The 22,061-nt window shown below is 41.5% G+C and overlaps 2 protein-coding genes across 2 annotated transcripts; both read right to left on the reverse strand.

Moving 5' to 3' along the window:
* Positions 1 to 834: 834 nt before the first annotated feature.
* srp68 (signal recognition particle 68) lies at positions 835 to 15,602 on the reverse strand. The gene is made up of 16 exons (XM_008291814.1): positions 15,483 to 15,602; positions 14,967 to 15,033; positions 12,781 to 12,894; positions 12,347 to 12,542; positions 12,062 to 12,144; positions 11,841 to 11,950; positions 11,629 to 11,708; positions 11,248 to 11,388; positions 7,332 to 7,430; positions 7,063 to 7,127; positions 6,266 to 6,419; positions 5,901 to 5,995; positions 4,475 to 4,604; positions 4,304 to 4,379; positions 4,141 to 4,193; positions 835 to 3,045 (listed from the first exon to the last, which is right to left on the reverse strand). The coding sequence occupies exons 1-16, from the start codon at positions 15,568 to 15,570 to the stop codon at positions 2,818 to 2,820; spliced, it is 1,779 nt and encodes a 592-aa protein (XP_008290036.1). The 5' UTR covers positions 15,571 to 15,602; the 3' UTR covers positions 835 to 2,817.
* Positions 15,603 to 16,854: 1,252 nt separating this feature from the next.
* Positions 16,855 to 21,275, reverse strand: polg2 (polymerase (DNA directed), gamma 2, accessory subunit). Its single transcript, XM_008291816.1, has 8 exons — positions 20,783 to 21,275; positions 19,965 to 20,070; positions 19,242 to 19,347; positions 18,482 to 18,667; positions 17,954 to 18,091; positions 17,778 to 17,858; positions 17,573 to 17,673; positions 16,855 to 17,455 (listed from the first exon to the last, which is right to left on the reverse strand). Exons 1-8 carry the CDS (start codon positions 21,258 to 21,260, stop codon positions 17,290 to 17,292), a joined length of 1,362 nt encoding a protein of 453 aa, XP_008290038.1. The 5' UTR covers positions 21,261 to 21,275; the 3' UTR covers positions 16,855 to 17,289.
* Between the last annotated feature and the right edge of the window lie 786 nt (positions 21,276 to 22,061).

The following is a 22,061-nucleotide window of genomic DNA, read 5'->3' on the forward strand; positions in this document are numbered from 1 at the left end:
AGAAAGATCCCAGGTGTCCTCACCAGGATGCGAACCGGCGATCTTCCTGCTGTGAGGCAACAGTGCTAACCACTGAGTCTCGGTGAGGACACCCGGGATCTTTCTGCGTGGAGTTTGCATGTTCTCCCTGTGCAGCGTGGGTTCGCTCCGGGTTCTCCGGCGTCCTCCCACAGTCCAAAAACATGTTGAGGTTAAATGGTGATTCTAAATTGTCCGTAGGTGTGAATGTGAGTGTGCTTGGTTGTCTGTCTCTAAGTGTAGCCCTGTGATAGACTGGTGACCTGTCCAGAGTGTCCCCTGCCTTCACCCTGAGTCAGCTGGGATAGGCTCCAGCCCCCCATGACCCTAGTGAGGATTAAGCGGTAATTTATAGTAAAACCACTGAAAGAATGTGTACATGTACATGTTGACTGCCAAAACTGCAAATAATGTCCACGTGAAAAATCTGTTTTTAAACATATTAATTTGCTCTTTTACAACATGCAGCCGTAACATTACACTATTTTTTTTTTTACTGTATTTAAATCAGCAAAAAAAAAAAATGTCCTCCACCGATCAGAACTATAATGTCCACATGAGAAATCTGTATTTTTTATTTATAAGGAATTTGTCCTTTTACACCCATGTATTTAAATCAGCTAAAAATAACACCATTGTACAGATATTGGTAGCTATTCTAATCATTTTAACATTTTTGAACATTTCACTATTCTGCTGGTATTTAATGAATGTTTTTTGGCACCTTTGCAGCCAGTTTGTTTTACTGTTTAACTGAATTTCTTTTTACCACGTGAGAAAAACCTTTCCATCGAAAATAAGACAAGAAAGCAAGTGTTTGGTGCAAATATCTTTTTTTTTTTTTTTTTTTAATTATATGCCTGGAAACTAAATGAAATCACACACTCTCATCATTTATGCATGTTTCCAGCAACTACTGATCATGACTAATTGTTTTCCAGGCTAACAGAGGTAAAATGCTGGAGCTGTTCCAGCATATCCATCATAATTCATTAACAGAAAACACTGAGCTGGAGGAAAAGAAAAGAAAAGAAAAACAAACAAAAAAAGGAAATCCAAGACAGAGATAAAAACAAAGCAAGACAGTTAAATGTGCGAGTGGGTGAGCGACAAACCAACGGTCCTCTAGTCTCACCAGGTGTCACAGGAAAACCAGGTGCCTTAAGGATCAGAGGAAACTCAGCTTTGGTGTGGAAAGAAGACGCGAGTCGGCGTTACAGCAGGCAAAACAATGGATGAAAGATTTTTCTAGTGTTATCCACAGACGTGTAATTTGTGATGAAAGCACTTTTAGTCCTACCCAAGACAAACAAAACAGGCGTGGTGGTGTGACGAATGAAAAGCTGCTAAAAAAAAACCTCCTTCCATGTCTTAACTTCTACGGCTGTCTTTAACAAATAAAAATACATCTGTGTAAAAACGTTACAGGAATTAATTACAGTTTGACGAGCTGCACTTTCCCCAGCAGGAAATCCTTCAAAATAAGAGTTCAAATGAGGCTTCCGTGTGTGTGTGTGTCGAAGCAGTTGGACCCTTTTCTCGGTAAGTTTACTGCCAAATGTCACAAAGTACAACAAACGTTTGAAAGTTTCTTAGGAAGCTAAAACAGTCCTGCAAAGAGTCCTACGTTAATGACAATTTCTGACGGGTGTTTCTATCGTTTTCTACATCAAACTTATCTAACTAACACCTCTCTATATATCCTCCCGAACGCCTACAGGGTCAAATCAAGAGCTCTCTAAAAACAATAAAAACATTATAAATAATAGACTATCATCTCCATGGTGAAGGGAGGGTTTACTGGAGGATTGCTGCGTTCGACTGCTTCAGTTCTAGCTTAGGTTTGCCTCATAAAAGAGTGTAAGTGACAACAGGCAAATGAAAGACACTGGACTTCTCTGCTTTTAAAGAAGAAAAACATTTCAAACTGTGATTCTCGGCTTTGTCAGTCACTATTCTGGTGTCTGTTCTTTAATTCAGAGCTCGGCTTTCTAAAAGTCAAACGGCTGATATGTGCACATCTAAAGCCGGGAGCAAAACTGATAAGAAACCGCAAACAAAGCAGTCAAAGTATTGTCGTGTTTCCAAACAGCATCATGTCCAGTTTAACGCTGCATCACTGCTGAGCCTTGTTTTTTTACCTTGAGCCGTCTACGAGGCATTACTTTAAAGAAACCAAGTGTAAAGTTTGGATAAAAAATACGTCTGTTGGAGTTTGTCAAACTACAGGTGGCAGGATTATTTCCAGCATTTCATGTCGGTGCTGAGAGAAGACTGCACTCTTCTAGGTTTAAGAAACAAACTGTCTCTCACATAAGGAAAAAGAGATGACAGAACTACATGAAGGCGCTTCCACAACAGTGTAGAAAAGAGAAGAGAGAGAAAAAAGCCTCAATGGCTAGATTTTGAGAATTGACAACTTGGCTTCAACTTGTAATTTCATGGCATGTGATGACTGTAAATCTTGAAGACTTCCCTGATGCTCAGATTAAGGAGGGAGCCTGCATGCGAGAAGCCTCTGCAGCCTGATGGTATTAATCAAAGGTGGCAGGTGGACTCGAGTCATATTGCTACTTGAAACCGATTTAAATACTTGCTCTTTAATCTCACCTTAAACATTAGATTCACTCTTCCTTTCTTCAGGTCTACAACTCCACCCATTTCGCACTTAGGCACCAAAAATCAAAGATTAAAACAAATTGAAGTGACTCTAATTAACAACTGAACCAAGTCTGGTTTGTTGTGATAAACTCGGGAGCCGTGCAGCTCTCATGTGGAGGCCAGAGCCTGGGGTTTGGTTTAGCTGCCAAAGCCAAAGATGCCCTTGATGTAGCCGGTCAGGCCGCCCTTGCCCTTCTGCTCCACCTTGTCATCCAGCGGTGGGAAGGCCACGTGGTTGAGAGCAAGGTCGAAGAACAGAGGCTTGCAGGGGATCGGCTGGAAGTCGGGGGGGAACTGGACCAGGTTGGGGTGCTTTCCTACGAGAGTGGGGTCCAGGTTGAAGTTCTCCAGGCGATCGCAGAGGGGCTGCACGAAGGAGGAGTGAGAATGTGAGCGTGTTTATATCAAGGACAACTGAAAGCTAGAGCGAATCAGGCAAGTGACCTTGTTTGTAGGAGAAAAAGTGAAAGACCAAAGATTAACTTACAAAAAACGTGCTCTAGTTGTGACATTGTAAAAGCATTAACACACAGAGTTAGCATCACGCTCAGATGTGGTAATGAGAGCTTGTTTATCAGCCTGTTAAATCAAGTCCAGATCTCACAACTGAGAACACTACCACCACTTTCACATCTGTGGGTTCTATCATAAGGAGCTGTAGCCAGGAGGCAATTAGTGAGTAAGAGTGGTTTCAGTGGGAGTTAAGTGCCACAGTATTAGGCCTCGTCCAGACGTAGCAGGGTATCTCACAAAACAAAAATATTTTTCTACGATTTTGTCTGTCATCCACACAAAAACACAGATTTCCTACATTAAAAACGATTCTTTCAAAAACCTCCGACCAAAGTGAAGATTTGTGAATCCTCCATTTATGCGTCTGCATGTGGACGTCAATAACCGGGTTTTAGGTTTCAAAACGTCACTGCCTGCGACAAAATATGTTCTTTACATCTCATACGCGACCTGTGTTTACATTTGGAAACAGTGTGGAGAGCTGTGTTGGCGGCGTCGCCTGTCCAGGCCCAGATACCGCTCCACAAACAAGAACACAGGCGAAGGACGACGTTAAGGACGGTTATTTTCCGCCACCTTGCCATTCCACGTCCGAGGCATGTTCACCGTCAGAGACACCAACGCTGGTTTTGGGTCATACCGGGACACACTGCCAGCTGGTGGGAGAACTTTGAGATGGAAATCGTACTTCCAGAGGAATGGCGTGACAATTTTTGTATGCTCCTGTTGTCTGAGTTATTACATCCTTACATAGAATATGAATGTGCTTAAAAATTCACTAATGCAGTTAGGTGTGGATGAATTGTTTTCTAAAAACGACGTGGTGTGTATGTTAGTTTTTTTTCTAGACGGAGGGGGGAGGATATTCGGTTTTACAAAAACCCTGCTGTGTGTGGACAAGGCTTTAATCTCACTGGCGCCGAGTGTCTCATGGTTTCGTTGTCTTACCGTGTTGTCCTTGACCTGCTGCTGAGAAGGAACTTCAGCAGTTTCATCAGTGTCTGAAACACAAACATATTTTCTTAGAATTGCACACTACACCAAGAAGAACAGAAAAGAATGAGGCTTAATGGTAAAAAAAAAAAATACACAATTCAAAAGGTGCTCTCACCTAAAATGGCAGCAGCTTGAAGCGAGTACTTCTCAGCGTTGACCTCAGCGATGAGCTCCTGAACATCAGGGAGATCCTGCAGAAATTCACCATCAGCATTAACACGCATTGTCACGACTTCTTAAACTGGGAGGTAACAGTGCTACTGTGGGTTTATGGGTTAAGACCAACCTTGAGGCTGTTGTTGAAGCTCTTGGCCTTCGACTGGACCTCCTTAGCGTATTTCAGCACCCTCTCATACAGCACCAGCGCCTCACTCCACTTCTTCACCAGCACATAAGACTGTGCTATAAAGAAGCACCTGCGATGGGGAGAGGGAAGGACCACATGGACAACGTGAGTGTGCAAGAATGTAGTAAAAGTGTCTGTATCACACAAACTCAGCAGCTTTATTAAGAGAAATTTGGCATGAAACAAAAAATGGCCAAAATCATCCATCATTAGAGGCTGACATGTAAAAATGAAAAAAATAAAAAATAAAATAATAATCAGATTTTTCACTTTCCGACAGCGAATAAACTACTCATCTGTGACACCGATAAATTCCAACTGTGTCTCATTAAAATCCCTTTATTCCACATGCCCCATTTAAAGTGTTTAAAAATTTTAAATAAATAATTTGCTCTGACTAGATTCTGTAAAAACATACAATTCTGCACTCCCTGTCACAACTGCGGATCCATTAGTGACTCAGCTGTGGCCGACAGTCACATGACAAAAAATCAGGGACTTTTCAGTTGATCTGCAGGCGGTGTTTACACCGAGCAGATAGGCAGCAAGCATCCATCCATCCATTCATTATCTATACACTGCTCAATCCTCACTAGGGTCGTGGGGGGCTGGAGTCTATCCCAGCTGACTCAGGGTGAAGACAGGGGACACCCTGGACAGGTCAGCAGTCTATCACAGGGCTACACTTAGAGACAGACAACCAAGCACACTCACATTCACACCTACGGACAATTTAGAATCACCAATTAACCTCAACATGTTTTTGGACTGTGTGGAAGGAAGCTGGAGAACCCGGAGAGAACCCATGCTGCACGGGGAGAAAGATCCCAGATGTCCTCACCGGTACGCGAACCAGCGAACTTCTTGCTGCGATGCAATGGTGCTAACCACCGAGCCACCAAATTAAAAATGGAAACAGTAAAATACATATACCGTGAAAAGTCACATTTTTCTTGGTAACATCCAGAGACACTTTAAATTCCAGGTTTTGTGACTTTTTGTAAAAAGAATAATTGAAGAAATTAAACTTTTGCTTTTTCTTTGTTTTAAGATGGCATAACTGCGTCGTACAGCACAAAAGAGATTTTTAAGGTTCGTTATGTCAAGCTGTGGTTGTGCCGTTTCCACAGAGGTACAGGACTTTGTATTGTAGTTAAAAATTTGCCAACAGTGAATGAAATTTTGACAGGAGAAAAGATCAACCAACAACGGCTTTGGGTTTGGACGGTTAATGTTTACTGATGCTGAGATGGAAACGCATCATAGAAGCATGAATGTATGACACACTTGGCAGCATTAGACACCAGTTGAATGCTGGATGTTTTTTTTTTTTGATGAGAAAACGCAGCCAACACTGTAGTCTGACCTGTAGGCCTTGTAGACCAGCGTCTTGAGGGACACCTCCTTCTGGAAGGTGTGGTCGTCCTCCAGACCCTGCAGGGTGGAGAGCTCCGCCAGGCTCTGCAGAGGGAGGAGGGTGGAGGAGGTGGTGGGGAAGAGAGGAATCAACATGAGGAGAAAAGTGAAGGTGAGAAGTAGAAGATCAGACAGGTTGAAAAGCACTTTGTTTCACTGCTGACGACAGATCAAACATAAGGTCATACACATAACTGTTGATTAACTAAGCTACAAAGCTAAATAAATACACACATGATGGTGAAGACATAAGGCAGAAACACCCTACATACAGACAGAACTTCATATATGCTGCAATTTTGTGTAGCTCCGTACCTGCAGGATGATGTCGTAGAGGCGGATGAGGTCCTGGGGACGGGGGCCCCTCTTGGTCTCGTCGGCCTCAGGCTCCTTCAGCTTGGCTTGCAGAGTGTGAGCCATGCTCTCGTTCCTCTTCACCAACGTACACAGCTTGATGTAGGTCAGGTAACTGAGGAGAGCAGCAGTACATTTATCATCTGCTTATTAATGAAAGGAACGTCTGTCAGAGATGTCAGATGATGTTCAGTTGGATATGAAAATGATTTTGACAGATTTTGATCCTGTAGATGCAATAGTCTGGGATGAAACGACAGCGCATGTTTTTCACTGCGCAGAGATGAGTCTTGTAAATTCTAAGACTTACACACTCTCCACAAGTTGTCTTGTGTCTGGACCAGACTACACATTCAGCCCAATAAAGCCCCAAACCGATAAATGGGTTTGAGGATCAACAGATGATCATTTCAGTGATGTTTTCTGACTTATGCTTCTCAAAAGTGATGATTTGCTGGTTTCCTTGGTCTTGGTAAAGTGAAAATCTTAATGAATTAGAATGCTAATAAGATCAAACAAGGAATCTGAGGAGATGGGCAAATTATAACGTTCACTAATCGACTCATATTTTACACTCTAACAACTGAGAAAATACCTGGAAGATAAATCACCATATTATAATAGTGATATAAAAATAACTATTGGCTGCATCCCTGGACTATGATTTCTGAATGTAACACCTCAAAAGACATTTACAAGCACAAACACACATCTTGACCTGTGTTTATACATCCAGTATTTCATTAAACTGCTGTTACCTGTGCAGGAACTGCAGGTTGGACACTTTCCCGCTGTCACCATCAGTGCTCCTCTCTCGCTGCTTCTACAAAGACAAGCAATATTTTTTAATGACTTCATTTCCATTCCTGTTCGAATGTCACCAGTCCTGCAATCTGTGAATACAACTGACTCACTTGTTCGTGGACATCTGGGTCATTACAAATTCTCACAACATCTCCTTCACCTGAACATGTCAGTGTTTATTTCTTATACCTAAATGTCTGCTGTATAACCAGGTGCATCTTACCGCCTCACTCTTGAGCTCCTCTCTCACAGCTTGGATGGTGTCTCTGCACTCGGCCAGCAGGGTCTCATACAGATGCTCTTTGGTCTCCTCATTAGATGCCTGCACAACATAGACACTGATTAAGATCAACAGCAAATATCTGTGACTGTAGAATAAAAATCTGTCTACAGCCAGTCCTCTTTGTTTAGGTAACATGGCACCAACTAGTGTGTCTGCGCAGAAGGAGTATCAGCAGTGTTTTTACACCAAAGCAGTCAAATCAATTCAGCCGTTCGATACAGAACGTGTAAAACTAATTTGCACATATTTTAAGTCTTTAAGGCCACATGCATACAGTCACTTCTTAAAAATATATTCTTTTCTATGCATTTTTGGTATTTTGCAAACGAAATTTTTGGAAAACTCCTTCCAGGGTGATGATACTGACATTGAGACAGTAATGGATGCAGTCATGACTCAATAATCCAACACTAAATGTAAAACCTTCTTTTATGTCGGATAGCAAGGCTGTTGGATTGTCAAGACGGAGGTCGAGATACAAGGAGGGCTTGATGTTGGAAGGTTCATTTGTTGTTAATATTTATTGTTCATAGTTGTTATAATAACTAGTAGGGCTGGTCCGAATAGTACTTTCTGTTCTCTGGATATTCAGGCCCAATTAATGATGAATATCTGAATATTCGGCGTGGTCGGGTGGGACACTTCCACCCCGGGGGAGCGCTCCAACAGGGTGGAAGTGGTTGGAACACACAAGCAGAACTTGGCTGCTGATGCTAGTTTAGGATAGAGGTCACAGTTCTGTTTCTATCACCGTTACCATCCGTGTTTACTTCCCTAAACACTGAGCACGCTCACTGCGTGTGACATCATCGTGTCCTCTTCTGTGCATGCGGGACACTTTTAGGTCGTATGAAGTTCACACAGCAGATCACATACAAGTCGCATTTAATTGGAAATGTGAACAAACTCGCAAAAAAAATGGATTTCACAAAAAAATCCGAATCGAGCATCAAGTCCTGCAGTCTGAACGTAGCCAATCTGTTGGATTGGTCAGATAATACGCTGTTATCCTTATTTGTGACATAAAGCCTGCTTGAACCAGTGACAGATTTTCTTCATGCTTTTAATTGAGGGTTATAGCACGTTTTCATTTGGATGCAGATTTATTTTTATTTTTAAACAAAAGTGTATTTCTTTGGTCTTCCATGTGCAGCTACAAAGCCGTACATTCAATACTTTGCTTGAATGCATCCTGTGTAAATACGAGCAGAAGGATGAAGCTGCTGCTGTTGCCCTGTTAGCGTGCTACTTTCACTATGCTGGCTGGAAATGCAGACGTTTAACACCATCTTTTCTCAGCTTGTAAAAGTGTAATTAGGATGTAATAAGTTTCTCAAATTAGGTCATGAAAATGCATCAGTTCTACTTCCTGTACTGCAGACGTATCTCCATCAGCTAATTAAAGCAAATAAACTAAGCAGAACAGAAAAAAACATGAATCGTAACTGGCTGATTCTCGATCCACTTTGAAAGGTTTGTACCAGCCGTGACGCAAATCCATCACATCAGAGTGGTGAATCTTTAATAGGTGCAAGGTCTATTATTAATAAGAAGTGATCATGCAACTGCAAACACTTGATGCATTTACAACTTTTAGTACTTAGAAGGAGCAACTGTTAAAGCAGGAATGTGACTGTGGCAAACCGGGGGAGAGACGCAGGTATGTGGTCCGGCAGGCTGCTGAGACATTCCTGAACATAACTCATCAGCAATTAGATACCGGAGTTTCAGGGTTCAGATCGTTGTGAATGACAGGATTGTTCTTCACCTCACCTTTGTTTCGTCGACACACTAACACAATAGGCCTGTGTTGCTCTGCGATATTCTCAGGAATCTGCTACTGGTATTATGTTCCCATTGGAAAGACGACTATATGAGATTACTGTAAATGAGCGAATGTAAGCAACTGAAGACAGAAAAATGCTGAGTCACTATATGATTTGAAACTTAAACTTTCAAGGTTTTTTGTGTTACATTGCTGCCCCACTTTTACATTTAAAAAGGGCGCAAAACTCTTAGAAAGCATCACAATGGAAGAATGGAAAAAAATTCCTCGTAGCATTAATGGACGATAGATGGTTCATAGGGACGCTCTTGTCCACCCCGATGAATGATGTTACTAAATGCTACACGCTTGTGCCAACACCCTGGACGGGCCTGATATGACCAGCTCAACCTGTTGAGTACCTCTGTTGTTCTGGGTGGATAAACGCAGAGGACGGACTGATGTTTCGCCAAACAGTATTTCCTGACCCCAAGGGGCCAAGAACCGAAGATGAGATGCATCACACACAGAACTAAAGGTGCCTGTGTGACATACTTTGAGTCTCCCTTGTGTAATCCAGGAAATCATCATTTTTTGTGTACAATACCGAGAAAAAAAGACCCCTGTGATAGTTACAGGTAGTTTCAAAGTGCTTGCCACACGTTCAGTTACAGCCACTATCAGCCGAACAATGATCTGTACCTACTGCTGGATCCCAAAGGGGGTCTATTTGAAAGGTGTTGAGAAGTGATAACACTGATCTGTCCACAGAGACCTGCTGGGTGTTGTCCTGTATTCATGTGTGGGTTGAAATGCACAGAATGCAGTCGTGTGATGAGAGAGGCTGCATGCCAGAGACCTGAGTGGCTGTGGGTGTGATGGGTGTGTCCGCAGGGTGTGTTGAGTCTTTAGGCACAAGAGAACAGGAAGAATGAGTTGTGGTGACAGTGAGGGGACATGTGGCACTATAAAGAGGAGAGGGCCACCTATTGAAAATATAAGGAACTGCATGGAGTGTTGTAAGTGTTCAGCTCAAACTTAGACCAATTTTTAACTTTTTTTATTTGAAGCTTGTAGAGCAGTGGCTCCAGACTGTGGCCAAAATGGGCACGTATGCAACTATTTTTGGAGAGTGTACAATTTAAACTTTTACGTGGTCGCATTTGTGACCCTCTGTCCGTCTAGCCAACAGGCAGACATCGCGTTCGACATTAGTAGAGCTTTTCTTTCATGTCTGTCACATTAAACTATCCACTTGGCTGTTATGTGTTACAAAGATGGATCAGTCTATAGCCGATTATTCCAAAAAACAAAAACAATCCGACTGCAAACTAGCTAGCAGCATATCATGCATGTGAGGCGTTTAGGGAACATAGGTAAATTGTAGTGCCCCCTCAGCAAGCACATGTTGATGAAAACCATACTGTAACATAAAACAAAAGCTCGCAGTCCCCAGGAGCCCTGAACTGACACGTTAAATACATACAGGCTGTGAGAATACAGGAAAATGACGAACAGGGGTTCAGTTCTTTTCAAAATCCCAAAACGGCAAAGCATTTATGAACATCCAATCCAAATGAGGCATTTAAGAGTTCATCAAGATTATTTGTTGTGAGTGCTGGGATTAGTCATTGCTAATGGTAACGCTGGTTTGCCTTCTGATGCAGCATGAACGGATGAATACAACTACACGGTGACCAAATTGATGAGGATGAAAAACTTGTGAATCTGTGTAAAACTGGTATTTTTCATGATAATTTTGACAAGAGACCCAGACATCACCTAAACAGAGACCGAGGGGGACTGACATGCCTCAGAAATGTGATTTCATGGCTGTGTAAGTGCATGAAGAGCAGTAAAGCAAGCAAAAGGCAGCTCTATTTGTAGGTGTCTGAGATGTTCACATAGTTGTCTGCACCCAACTGGTGATGCAGATGGTTAAGATGGTGCAGCCATGCTGACATGGAAAATAGATTTCAGGCTTTAAGGTGTTTTTAAATGATGGCATGTAATCATATATGGAGCTGCATATATGGGGCTCTACATCGAGGGGCAATGCAGTTTATTTACACCCTTAGATGAGTTACAGACCTGAGCAATAGCAGCTTCATTGTCTGCCTGACCCAACAGGAAGATGCGGGCCTTGTCGATCTTAACTGGCACCGTCCGTCCTCGCCACTCCACCTCACTCATGGTTGCTGCCTGTTTGGTTCTTGCCTGAGTGATGAGGGCCTGAAAGACAAAGAAAAACATTCTTAAGATATTTTATTTTCTATTAAAGACTTCTTTTGAGTTCATCGCGAGTAAGGTAATTGTGCAGATTTATAAAAACAATAATAAAAAATCAGCAGTAAGTAGTATTTCTGTGTAGAATGTGTGCACTTTTCACCTCTTGCATTAATAAAGTTATTATTAGGCATTAAAAATAGTGCGCATAGAATTTTCACTAATGTCAGACTGCTGTATGTTCACCTCTAGTTTCTCAGCCATCATCCCTCCTCCTCCACCAGTCAGCCTCATCTGCATCAAGTCATTGATGGCATTCTGGTCACCTGCCGTCACATAGTAAAACTCAGTTAGTCAGTGTGCATCGCAAGGGTTGAACTCTGGAGCATTTGCAGCATATAAACAGAATCTCAGGGTGACTGAACGATAATGACAATAACAGGTAAGGTGATGCTCACCGATGTTGTAAGCACAGTAGCGGATGTTGGGCGATATCTCATCTACGCGCTGTCGATACAAAACCGCCAGCTCCTCAGTGAACGCACTGGCCAGTTTCTCATAGATGGTCCTGACAAGACAAACATTTCCTGAATAAATCATCCATGATAAAGTGGTGACTGAACATGCGTCCACTTATTCTGCTACAGTATTAGAAAACTGCAGGGGTCATAAAACTCACTTGCACTTGTTGAAGGCCTCCATAGCAAGCTTCCACTCCTGCAGCTCAAACTCCACCATACCAGTCAGGTATGCAGTGTAAGCCTGAAGTAAAAAACAATAGTCAGAATTATTGTAGGACCAGCTATTTTTCCCTTGTGATGCAGCTAATCAATAACAGTAATTTGTTTAGTACACAGAGACAGGTCAAAATAGAGTCGTGGGATGACATGGAAAGGTCGTCCTGTATGTTATACACCCACATGTGTCTCTAAAAGCAGACTGAAAGTGAATCTCTCCTCTGTACCTGTGCCTCCAGCTTCGTCTTAGCGTCGACACGGGGGCTTTCACAGAGCTTCTCCAGCTTCTCACTGTGCTTGGCAGCCTTACGTAGTCGAGCCAACAGGTGGAAGCGTTTCCGTGGCTCTGTGTTGGCCTCCTGCTTCAGTTGCATGGCGTAGCTCCATGCACGCTCTGCCTCCATCAAAACCAGCAAAAGATACCTGAAGAGAGGGAACACAACCAATAAATTATTACAAGGTTTGGTGTAATTCTATGGTTTAGCTGTGACATTATGTACCAAACCAGATTCATGCATTCTGATGCATAAGCAAGAAGCCACAACACTCTTTCGCATTGATGCCTGTTTTGACGTTTGTTTGTGTAGGAAACTGACTTTTACTGGACGTAAAGCTTGTCCATTAAAAGCAGCCAGTTAACTGTATATCAATGTTTCCTAACCTGTTGTCAGAAAGCATTTCGACCGTCACTTTCTTTCCAACAAACTTGTGCCGGTTTCCCATTTTGAAGCCAAGAGTCTTGCGTAGGCGACGCAGCCTGCGGGAGCAGTATCCCCTGGAAACAGGTACACAAAGACATTACAGTGAATGAATATGCTAATGTGTGCATTTTCATACGAGGACAATTAGGAAAAGACAACCATAGAAAAAAACAATTCATTTTCAACAACATAATTTCTGTATTTTCTTTGAAAGTTAGTCTGGAGCCTATTCATGGCTCCAGACTAACTTTTTTCACTGGTAGCAACAGAGCAACCAACTTTCTGATTTGGTCGCACCTCCCACCTTGTCGTAGGCAAAACACATCACTTGTTGAACATCTGCTTATCGACAGACGCTACAATTTACAGATGTTCCCTAAATGCCCCACATTACAGGCTGTGATAGCTGTTGCTTGGTGGCTCCACGATGTGGAGCGCAGCTACATGTGCTGTTCCGCTCATAGAACACAGCAAATGCAGGTGCGCTCCACATTTCATGAGAAGACCGCATTAAGTGTAAATACCGCAGCCCACAGAAGTTATTAAAGTGCTGCTTTCCACCACTGTGGTTAAGGGTTAGGGTTTAGGTTAAGGGTTGGGCTGCCTGTGCCAGTTACAGTGACACCAAAACAGCTTAATGATCATCATGCACTCACATGAATGCGACCAGCTGAATTTTCAACTCACACACTCAAAAAATGGTCGCAGTCTGGAGCCCTGCTACATAGCCATACAAACACTGGCTGATTGAGCCACTTTAACACAACTAAAGCAGTCATCATGTGCGTAAAATACAGTTTTTATAAAAGGTACATCATCACAATCTAAGCCAATAATAAACAATAATTTCTATGTCACAGCCCTTAACATTACATTGTTTATTAAATTAATAGCCAACTCAAACCTGTAGAATTCTTTGCATTGTGGACAAAACAACACATTTGAGAAGGTCATCTGAAGCTTTGGGAAAAACGTATTGCCATTTTTCACCGTTTTCTGACATTTTATAGACAAAAGAACAAATCAATTCATTGAGAAAATAATCAACACAGAAGTCGACAATGAAAATAACTGTTAACTGCAGCTTCGAGGTTCATAATGTGCAGACTTTGTTGATATCATCTGAGAAGCAATTATTCAGTCATGGGTTTACAACTGAGGCTTTACATACAGGCACTGTGGTGGACAAAACTCCACATTACAGACTTCTTAGATACACTTTAGGTCATAGCTGTTGTATTTGATTGCATTATACAATAAATACAAGATAACTCACAAAGGGAAAACACAATAATCTGATTCTCAGATCCATGCAGTAGCTTTCGGTTAAAAACAGAATTGAATTTAGAGCCCTGATTTTTGTCTGTAAGTCTCTGAATGGTCAGGGCCCAAAATATATCAGAGATGTGTTTGCTGAGTACAACAAGCCTGTAAGGCCTCTCAGATCTGCAGGGATTGATCAGTCAGTGGTGCCCAGACCAGACACTGTGAGATGACATTTAGTCATTACGCTGCCTGCTGGAACAAGCTGCTCTTGGAGATTAGATTTGTCCCAGCTGTAGCCATTTTTCTAAAAGCAAGCTAAAGACAGTTCTTTCTTCACTGCTGTAAATGAATCAGGTGTAGTTTTAGAGAGCACTGTCTGAACTGCCTTTACTTGATTTGTTCACACTTTCATTCTCTTACTTTTAATTTTTTCCCTATTTTTTAGGTATACTTTATCTTTTACTTACTGTATACATATGTTGTAAGTCTTTTTCTGCTGTTTTACTCAATTGGGTTTAGGTACTCTATGACACTTGTGTGTACTTATCTGTACTGCTTTTGTTTATTTTGTTGTTACCTTTGTATATTCATAGAGCGCTCTTTACATTTCCACAGTGCATACAGCTTCTTCTCAATGTGCAGGTAAATTTGATGTCCAAAATAAATACTCTAATAAAGATGTCACTTGCAGAAGCTGAGTTTCACCCTATACAAAAGGTTAACAGATGTTTCCTATAAATTTCTTTTGACTGAGAGAAAAAAACAACGTGCAGATCACTGCGGGACAGCACTGCAGAAGTTCACCAATGAGATTTCAGCTATGAGCTCAGCTATGATCCAGTTGGTGCAATTTATTCAATCATTAAAAATGAAAGCTCACCTGTATCTCTGGTAGTCCCCATGCCTGAGGCCATGCTGCTGCTGGGACTCCTTGATTATTTGCAGGACTGTGGAACAATGTTAAGGTACAACCCCTTCTACAACATCAAATCATGAGACTTAAGGTAAAATTAGTTATTTAAATGCAAATATGAACATGTCAGTCATGTTGGGAGTAGCTGAATGGACTGTCTGACTGTATGTTTTAGTAACTGTCAGTGCAGATGCAAATGCTAAGTTACAAGTGAATAAAACACGGTTACAGCAACACATTATAACTAGCATTCTTAGCTTACTTCATACATTTAAAAAAAACTGTGTGTCAAGGCTTGGAAATCAGCTTTTCTTGCCTACTACTGACAGCCTGCTTCAGTATGACACGTCGCCTAATAACGCTAGCTAACGTTATCCTCTCACCGAGCTAGCTAGCAAGCTAACGTTAGCTTCTGTGCCTGAAACTGGTTCGGCGAGAAAAAGATGAAAACTGAAGCTGCACATGTCGTGCCGTGAAGGATACTTTCCAGTCCAAGTCCTCCATCTGGTAAATTTTCTTTGTTTTCATCCATGAGGGAAACTTTGCCTTCGTTTTGCTTGTCTGCGGCCATGTCTGAAAGCTAACAGCTAAGCGGTACATACACACATGCTCAGTCAGAGGAGCAGCCAGCAGCCAATGGTGGCACAGGGAGGGGCAAAGTGGCAAATCTCGCGAGATTTGGTTTGTAACCGTACACTCAACTCATCAGCTGTCTGTAAAAGTTCTCAGTAAGAAATACAAAATACTTCCAGTTTCTGAAAGTGAAAGCTCTTATAGGTGACCTAACATGGTGTATAATTACGTAAAGCTCAATCATAATAAACCACTGTGCAGGTGCAAGCACAATCAAAGAATAAATCAACATAAATCAACCCCTATGTGGTGTTATGCTGCATATTCCCAACAGTTTAGCTAAAATATTACTCTAATAATATTAATACACCTCATTTCTAGAGTGCCTTTCAAAACTGCAGCTACAATATGCATTAAAAAATAAATTTAAAACACTAAAAAGCAACAATAAATATGAAAAGAGGACAATACAACATTAGAAAAGACTGTAAAGGTGAGTTTTTAACAGCTTTTTGAACTGAGGGTTTTCTGACAGCAAGGTTGAGCCCGTTCCATGCTGTTGGGGCTAAAACAGTACACGCACGGTCCCCCTTTGTATGAAATCTGGACCATGGATTTGTTTATTTTAATTTTAATTACAGAGCAGGACCCTGTAGAGATTTAAACGTATTCAAGGTAATCCTAAATTGAATAATGTAATAAGTAGAGATCAAGCTGGGACTGGAGTTATGTGTTCCCTGTATTGACTGTTTGTGAGTAGTTTTGCAACAGAGTTTAAAATAAACCTGTAATTGCTGCCTTGCTAAGGCCACTGAGTCAGAGAGACAATAAGAGGGTGGATGAGTTACTCAGCTATGTTTTTTTGGAAGAATTGGTTTGACTGGTTTATTTGTACATGGTAGGATTAAACCAGTTTCATCATGCCAATTAAAAAGCTTTTAGGAACTGTCTGTCTGGTTCTTAACATTACAAATGCGTGAAGTTTCGATGTATACGTAAAATATGATAATCATGTGATGTGACTGAAACCCTCTGAAAATCTACTGATGCGGTGCGATTGTTTTTTTCTAACTACTGCTTTCAAGTGTGGATCGGGAAGTCTGGGCGGCTTTGCTAAGGTTGCTGCCTCCGCGACCCGACTCCGGATAAGCGGGAGAAGATGGATGGATGGATAGATGGATGGATGGGTGCTTTCAATGATAAAGAATAAAGCTTTAACCTCAAGAGAACAAACATCAGGAGTATCATTAGCAACCAGGACAAACACACAACAACAACAAAGTAAATATTAAAGATACATTCTTCATATTTAATAGAAAATGAGACAGAAACTTTTATTCAAAAACTTGACACGGTGTGACTGCCACTGTTAAGACAGACCTGATTACATGCAGATCAAAGATTTAATATATCCACGAATGAACTCAAAGGAGGCTGTAGGATGACTGAGTCTCTTAAGTTATGTCCAGTAAGAACTGGGGGGTACATGTGAGTGTGAGCACAGCTTATTACAAAATAGCCTTCATATTTAGGTTAACACAAGTATGTAAACATCCACAACTTTGAGTTCAATCGGGGAAGATGTAGTTTAAACAATTAATCTGCACACGTAAGGCCCTGACATGTAGAGGTCCCAGTATTTTGTATCTAGAAGGGATGCAAAACTGAAAAAGCACAATATTAATGCCCTTTTTTGCCTAAATAACAAAAAGTACATTCAGATGTTGTCAGCTGCAGAGATGTATCTGGATAGAAAGTTCCGGATTTCAGAGATGTGCATGGTCTCCTTGATGGTTGTATCTCTGCTGCGGACCTGAAGGAGGCCGCTCTCCAACGTGTTCTCACCGATCACCACAGTGAAGAGAACTCCCATCTCATCATACCTGCAACGCATCAACAAAGAAACAAACAAAAAGCATCACTAATTTACTTCTAAAGAGCTATTTGAGCTGCATTATGTGTTTCAGACAGTGTAGCGTCAACACATTGAGAGCATTTACTTGGTGTTCAGCTGCTCCATTGATGTTTGCGCAGTGTCAAGATATCCGGGCCACGCCAAGATGTTAGCTTCCAGGAATTCCTGCAGAAGGCCCTCACAAACCTACAGAGTAATATTTTACACATCAGTTGACTCTATCGAACAATGTGCATTCACATAGATTGAAAATAAAAAATCTCTCTACTCTAAATACACGCTTTTCTTACCCGTCTCATCTCCACAGTTGCTCCTCTACCGATGTCTAGAGCCACTTTGACTGGAGCCAACACTGGATGCAACTTCAGAACCTGAAATCAACAGTAAACCAAAATTCAGATATTTCAGAAGTCACATCACAAAAGAGAGACCTGTGAGTGTCAAGTGAGCTGCTGAGTACAGTCACCCTTCTCTGCTGCAGCCTCTGTTTGCTGTCTTCTCTCTTCAGCTGCTGGAGTGAGTTGGACAGAAAAGCCATCATGCCGCGGTCCATGTTCCCGGTTACAGAGACGACATGAGGAATCGACTTTTGTCCGCCCCGAGGCTAAAGCAAATTCAGAGAGAAAGCAACAGGAGTCAACAGCCACTTCAGTTTCTTAGCATAACACTTGGCAGTTTTACCATATGTAATGATATTAACATAATGTTTACTTAGCAGTTAAGTTCAGTTCTATCTGTGTGAGAATGTCAACATAAACCAAACTGAAGTAACAATAATTATATGGGGACTCGAGGCCACTGCTGACACTCCTACTTGTTGCTTCAGGTGAAACCATCCTGGAAATTACCAGAGCCCTTTAACTTCGATGCTAACTGGAATGCAGCCATTAATAACTGAGCACACCAGTGCAGCAGCAGCTTAACAACGTTACTGCAGGCACAGGACAAAAAGCATGCATACAACAAAAACAATAAATATAAGACAGAGTTTGACCTGCAGCTTGGAGCGGACTCCCTGGTGTGTGTGCAGCAGCTCAGAGTTTCCACGACTCCACAGAGTCTCCAGCGACTCCGGTCCCCACGGGAAATGATAAATGATCCTCACACCACGAGATGCTGGCTCTTCCAGTTCCTCCTCTGGGACCTCACTACTGCTGAAGTCGGACGGTGACCGGGCAAACTAGATAAACACAGATTGAAACAAAGGGAGGACATGAGCTGATATGACTTAGTATTAATGATGTACTTCTCCACTTGGCAGCCAACAGTATCCTGATCATTCCTGCTGTCTCTGTGTTGAGGACTGCTGAATTTCAAAATAATAAACAGGTTTCTGTGGACAAATTCAATGTTTAGGTAGAGCTACAGAAAAATCAGGAACAGCATCTTTAAGTAACCTCAGTAAATATATCTTGGATAGGTTGAAAGCACTTTCTGAAAAATACACAGCATGAGATATTTAGACCTTTGACCTTGATTGTCAAAAACCTGTCAAAACATACTCTTTTAAATGTTTTTATAGAGAACAGCAATATACACAATCATGTTTGTCTTGATGTTAAGTTAGAATAAACAGTTTGTATTTCTCTCATACCAACAATGATCTGTTGGTTTGTTCTAATATAAAACCAATATGACGTCTAATTATACAAAACAGACTTATGTTAGCACCGGTTTTCTCATGTACACCAAATATACTTATTGCAACACATGACTTTTGCAGATTTTTGAGGTGCTTTCCCTCGAATACTCACTTTCCTCCACCACCTCAGCCTCTGGCGTGTCCAGTGATCCAGCCACTGGGAAGAGGTGCGAGGTGAACAGAACCACACCAGAGAAGTCTGGGTGACCTCAGCTGGGCTGATGGAACAAACAAGAAAGGGTCAAAAATTTTAAGCAAGTTGGTCTCAGAATCTGGTGGGCAAATAAAGTATCTACAAGTAGCTATTTCTGCTAAACTATCTCCTGATGCTGAGGGTGTACTTACTTTTACCACCACAGAACATTACATTAATTGATATTTATGCTGGATCAAATATTGAAAAGGCAAATTGTCCTTGCAGTGTTTAAGAATGTGAACTTTATCTGTTTCAAATTAGGTTCCAATATGTCACAAAAAGCCACTTATTATGGGATAGGCTCCAGCCCCCCTGCGACCCTAGTGAGGATTAAGCGGTGTATAGAAAATGGATGGATGGATGGAAGCCACTTATTATTTCACACAAATGTTTAAAATGTAAAAAGAGCAAGTAGTAACAAAGCCCTGAGATAAGTCTTATCAGGTAACATATGAAAACATTATATTAGGAATATAATAGGATTAAAGATTAAGAAAGTTTATTTTTCCCCAAATATACTTAAATCCCATCAAAAAAATCCGACAAAGGAAGAAAAAATGAAGTTTTACATCATATCTCGCACAAGTATGTGTCGACACATACAATCACTGAGATCACAGGCAACAGATGAAGCCTCACCAACCAGAGCCACGTGAAGGCTGCAAACACAGACCCGTCTCTGCCAGTCCAAACGGCAGCTTCCTGTTCACCAGCTCCATAGAAGGGACAAACTGCTCCAAGGCGCCTGAAGACAAATCACAGCACAAAAGAGCCCGTTACTGTGACAAAATGTGCAACGAGAAACCTAATGTTTGCTGTTTTGTTGTGCATTTAATTCTAATTTTGTACCTCGATTTTTAATCTTTCTATTACATGTAGAGGATACGTTGTGTTTATCCTTCAGCAAACTTTGATTAGTTCAGTACTTAGTGCTAATCAGTTGATTATATGTTTTCATATTTACTCTGCTGCAAGATCAACGCATTTCAAACCTGTCCAGGAATGTGTGCAATATCAGTATTTCCTGCACCTGGAAGAGTCTGTGGAAAATTATTCAGTGCAATTTACCAACATATAGAATAACCCTGTGCAATATTGTGACTTTCCACATATCAGAATTTCTTCATCTGTACAAAATCACTCCTACTTAGGCATAATTCTTATTTTTCGTTCAACTGATGCCCCCTTTGCTGCTGTAACACTGCGAATTTCCCCACTGTGGGATTAATTACAGCTCATCTTATTACATCCTTCTGCAGGAAGGAGAGCTGAAACATCTGACACCTCCCTCTGAAGAGCATCTTTGCAACATTACTCTCTCAATAGGCACTGCATTTATTGTTGTGAGATTGTAGTTCTTCTGAGCAACATCTGACAGAAGAATTTCCTTCAGGATTATTGTTCTGTCTTATCTTGTGTAATACATCAATACTGGGATGTGTTCTGTGGTGGACTACCTTGAAGTAAGTTTGTTCTCACAGATGGAGACCTCTGCAGGAGCATGCGCACCTCCTGGATGAGTTGCTCTTTGCTCAGCTCCTGTCGGTCCAGCAATTGTTTTAAATGTTCAGATTCGACCATCCTCAGTTGTCCTCCTCCATCTGCTGCTCTGTCCCTGCTGCTGCTGCTGCTCAGAGTGTTTAACCCAAACACCTGAGCTCTGGACCCGGTCACCGAGTGCCACCACTGATCCAGCAGGTTCCTCCTCAGCTCCGTGCCCAGAGGCCCGTAGCTGCAGCACATCCCCCGCTGGAACAGCTCCACGTTAGGCTGTCCGGGGGAAACATAGTGCCTGTCCACGCAGAGCTGCAGCAGCGTCCCGGCCTGGTCCACATCCTCAATGGAGGATGAACTGCAGCATCTCCTGGTGGATTGTTTGGTTTTTATTACGGATAAACGCCTTGACAGGACGCGTCTGACAGGGTGAGTTAGCATGATGGAGGTGCTGGCATAAGCAACATCTTGTAAAAAAAAATAAAATAAAATAAATAAAAAGTCGACTGGGCACTGCTTCTACAGTAAACACAGGTTCAGGTTGTTGAGCTCGTACATTTTAGCTAACGGCTACACACTCACGTAACACAAATGTTAGCGGCTGTCGGTGCATTTAAGAGTCACACTGATGTCACACAGTTGATAATCAATAATAACATGTGAAAAACTTTTACAAGACACAGGAGCTTAATCACGGACAAACATGTGAGTTGTGATCCGGAAGTTAAACGCGTACATCCGGGTTACAAAGTATGTCTCGTGGTACATTCAGTTTTCTGTTTTTTAAATAAAAAATATATTTTTTACATATTTTGTGTACGGTTACATTCACATGAGAGCCTTTTATTTAGTAGTGTACGTCTTCTGAACCAGTGTAAAAGCAAAAAAAACAATCCACTTTCCATTGATACAAAACGACATACACTTATATTTCTGTAAATATTATTTTATCAATCAGTATGGTGTAGTAGTGGCTACGAAATGTTCTAAAGCTTTATCTCCATTGTCTGAAATGAAATACAAGTGAGGATTTTTTTTTCCCTTTGTTGGCTGGCAAAGAAGATAAATATTGATAATAGTCTACATAAATGTCAGTCTAAAAAAATATGCATCAATTGTTTTTCTTGTAGAATGAAAAGTCCAATTAAATGTTTTAAATGAATACCTATCAAAATCCTGTCGCCACAATGGGAAACTACAGCCTTTAGCTGCACAGGGGTCTCGAACTCCGGTCCTCGAGGG

This window comes from Stegastes partitus, unplaced genomic scaffold (assembly GCF_000690725.1).
Source record: "Stegastes partitus isolate 25-593 unplaced genomic scaffold, Stegastes_partitus-1.0.2 Scaffold764, whole genome shotgun sequence".
Lineage (NCBI taxonomy): Eukaryota > Metazoa > Chordata > Actinopteri > Pomacentridae > Stegastes > Stegastes partitus.

Bases quoted from the DNA above. Each gene is read 5' to 3' on its own strand.
- srp68 (XM_008291814.1), bottom strand. From the start codon at position 15,570: ATGGCCGCAGACAAGCAAAACGAAGGCAAAGTTTCCCTCATGGATGAA. The intron at 11,709-11,840 runs GTGAGCATCACC...ATGTGACGGCAG, and splicing joins CTACTGTGCTTACAACATCG to GTGACCAGAATGCCATCAAT. The intron at 4,605-5,900 runs GTCAGACTACAG...TCCCCATCGCAG, and splicing joins CTGGTCTACAAGGCCTACAG to GTGCTTCTTTATAGCACAGT.
- polg2 (XM_008291816.1), bottom strand. From the start codon at position 21,260: ATGCTAACTCACCCTGTCAGACGCGTCCTGTCAAGGCGTTTATCCGTA. The intron at 19,348-19,964 runs GTGAGGCTTCAT...TTGTTCCATCAG, and splicing joins CCTTCACGTGGCTCTGGTTG to CCCAGCTGAGGTCACCCAGA. The intron at 17,456-17,572 runs GTAAATGCTCTC...GATGCGTTGCAG, and splicing joins ATGGAGCAGCTGAACACCAA to GTATGATGAGATGGGAGTTC.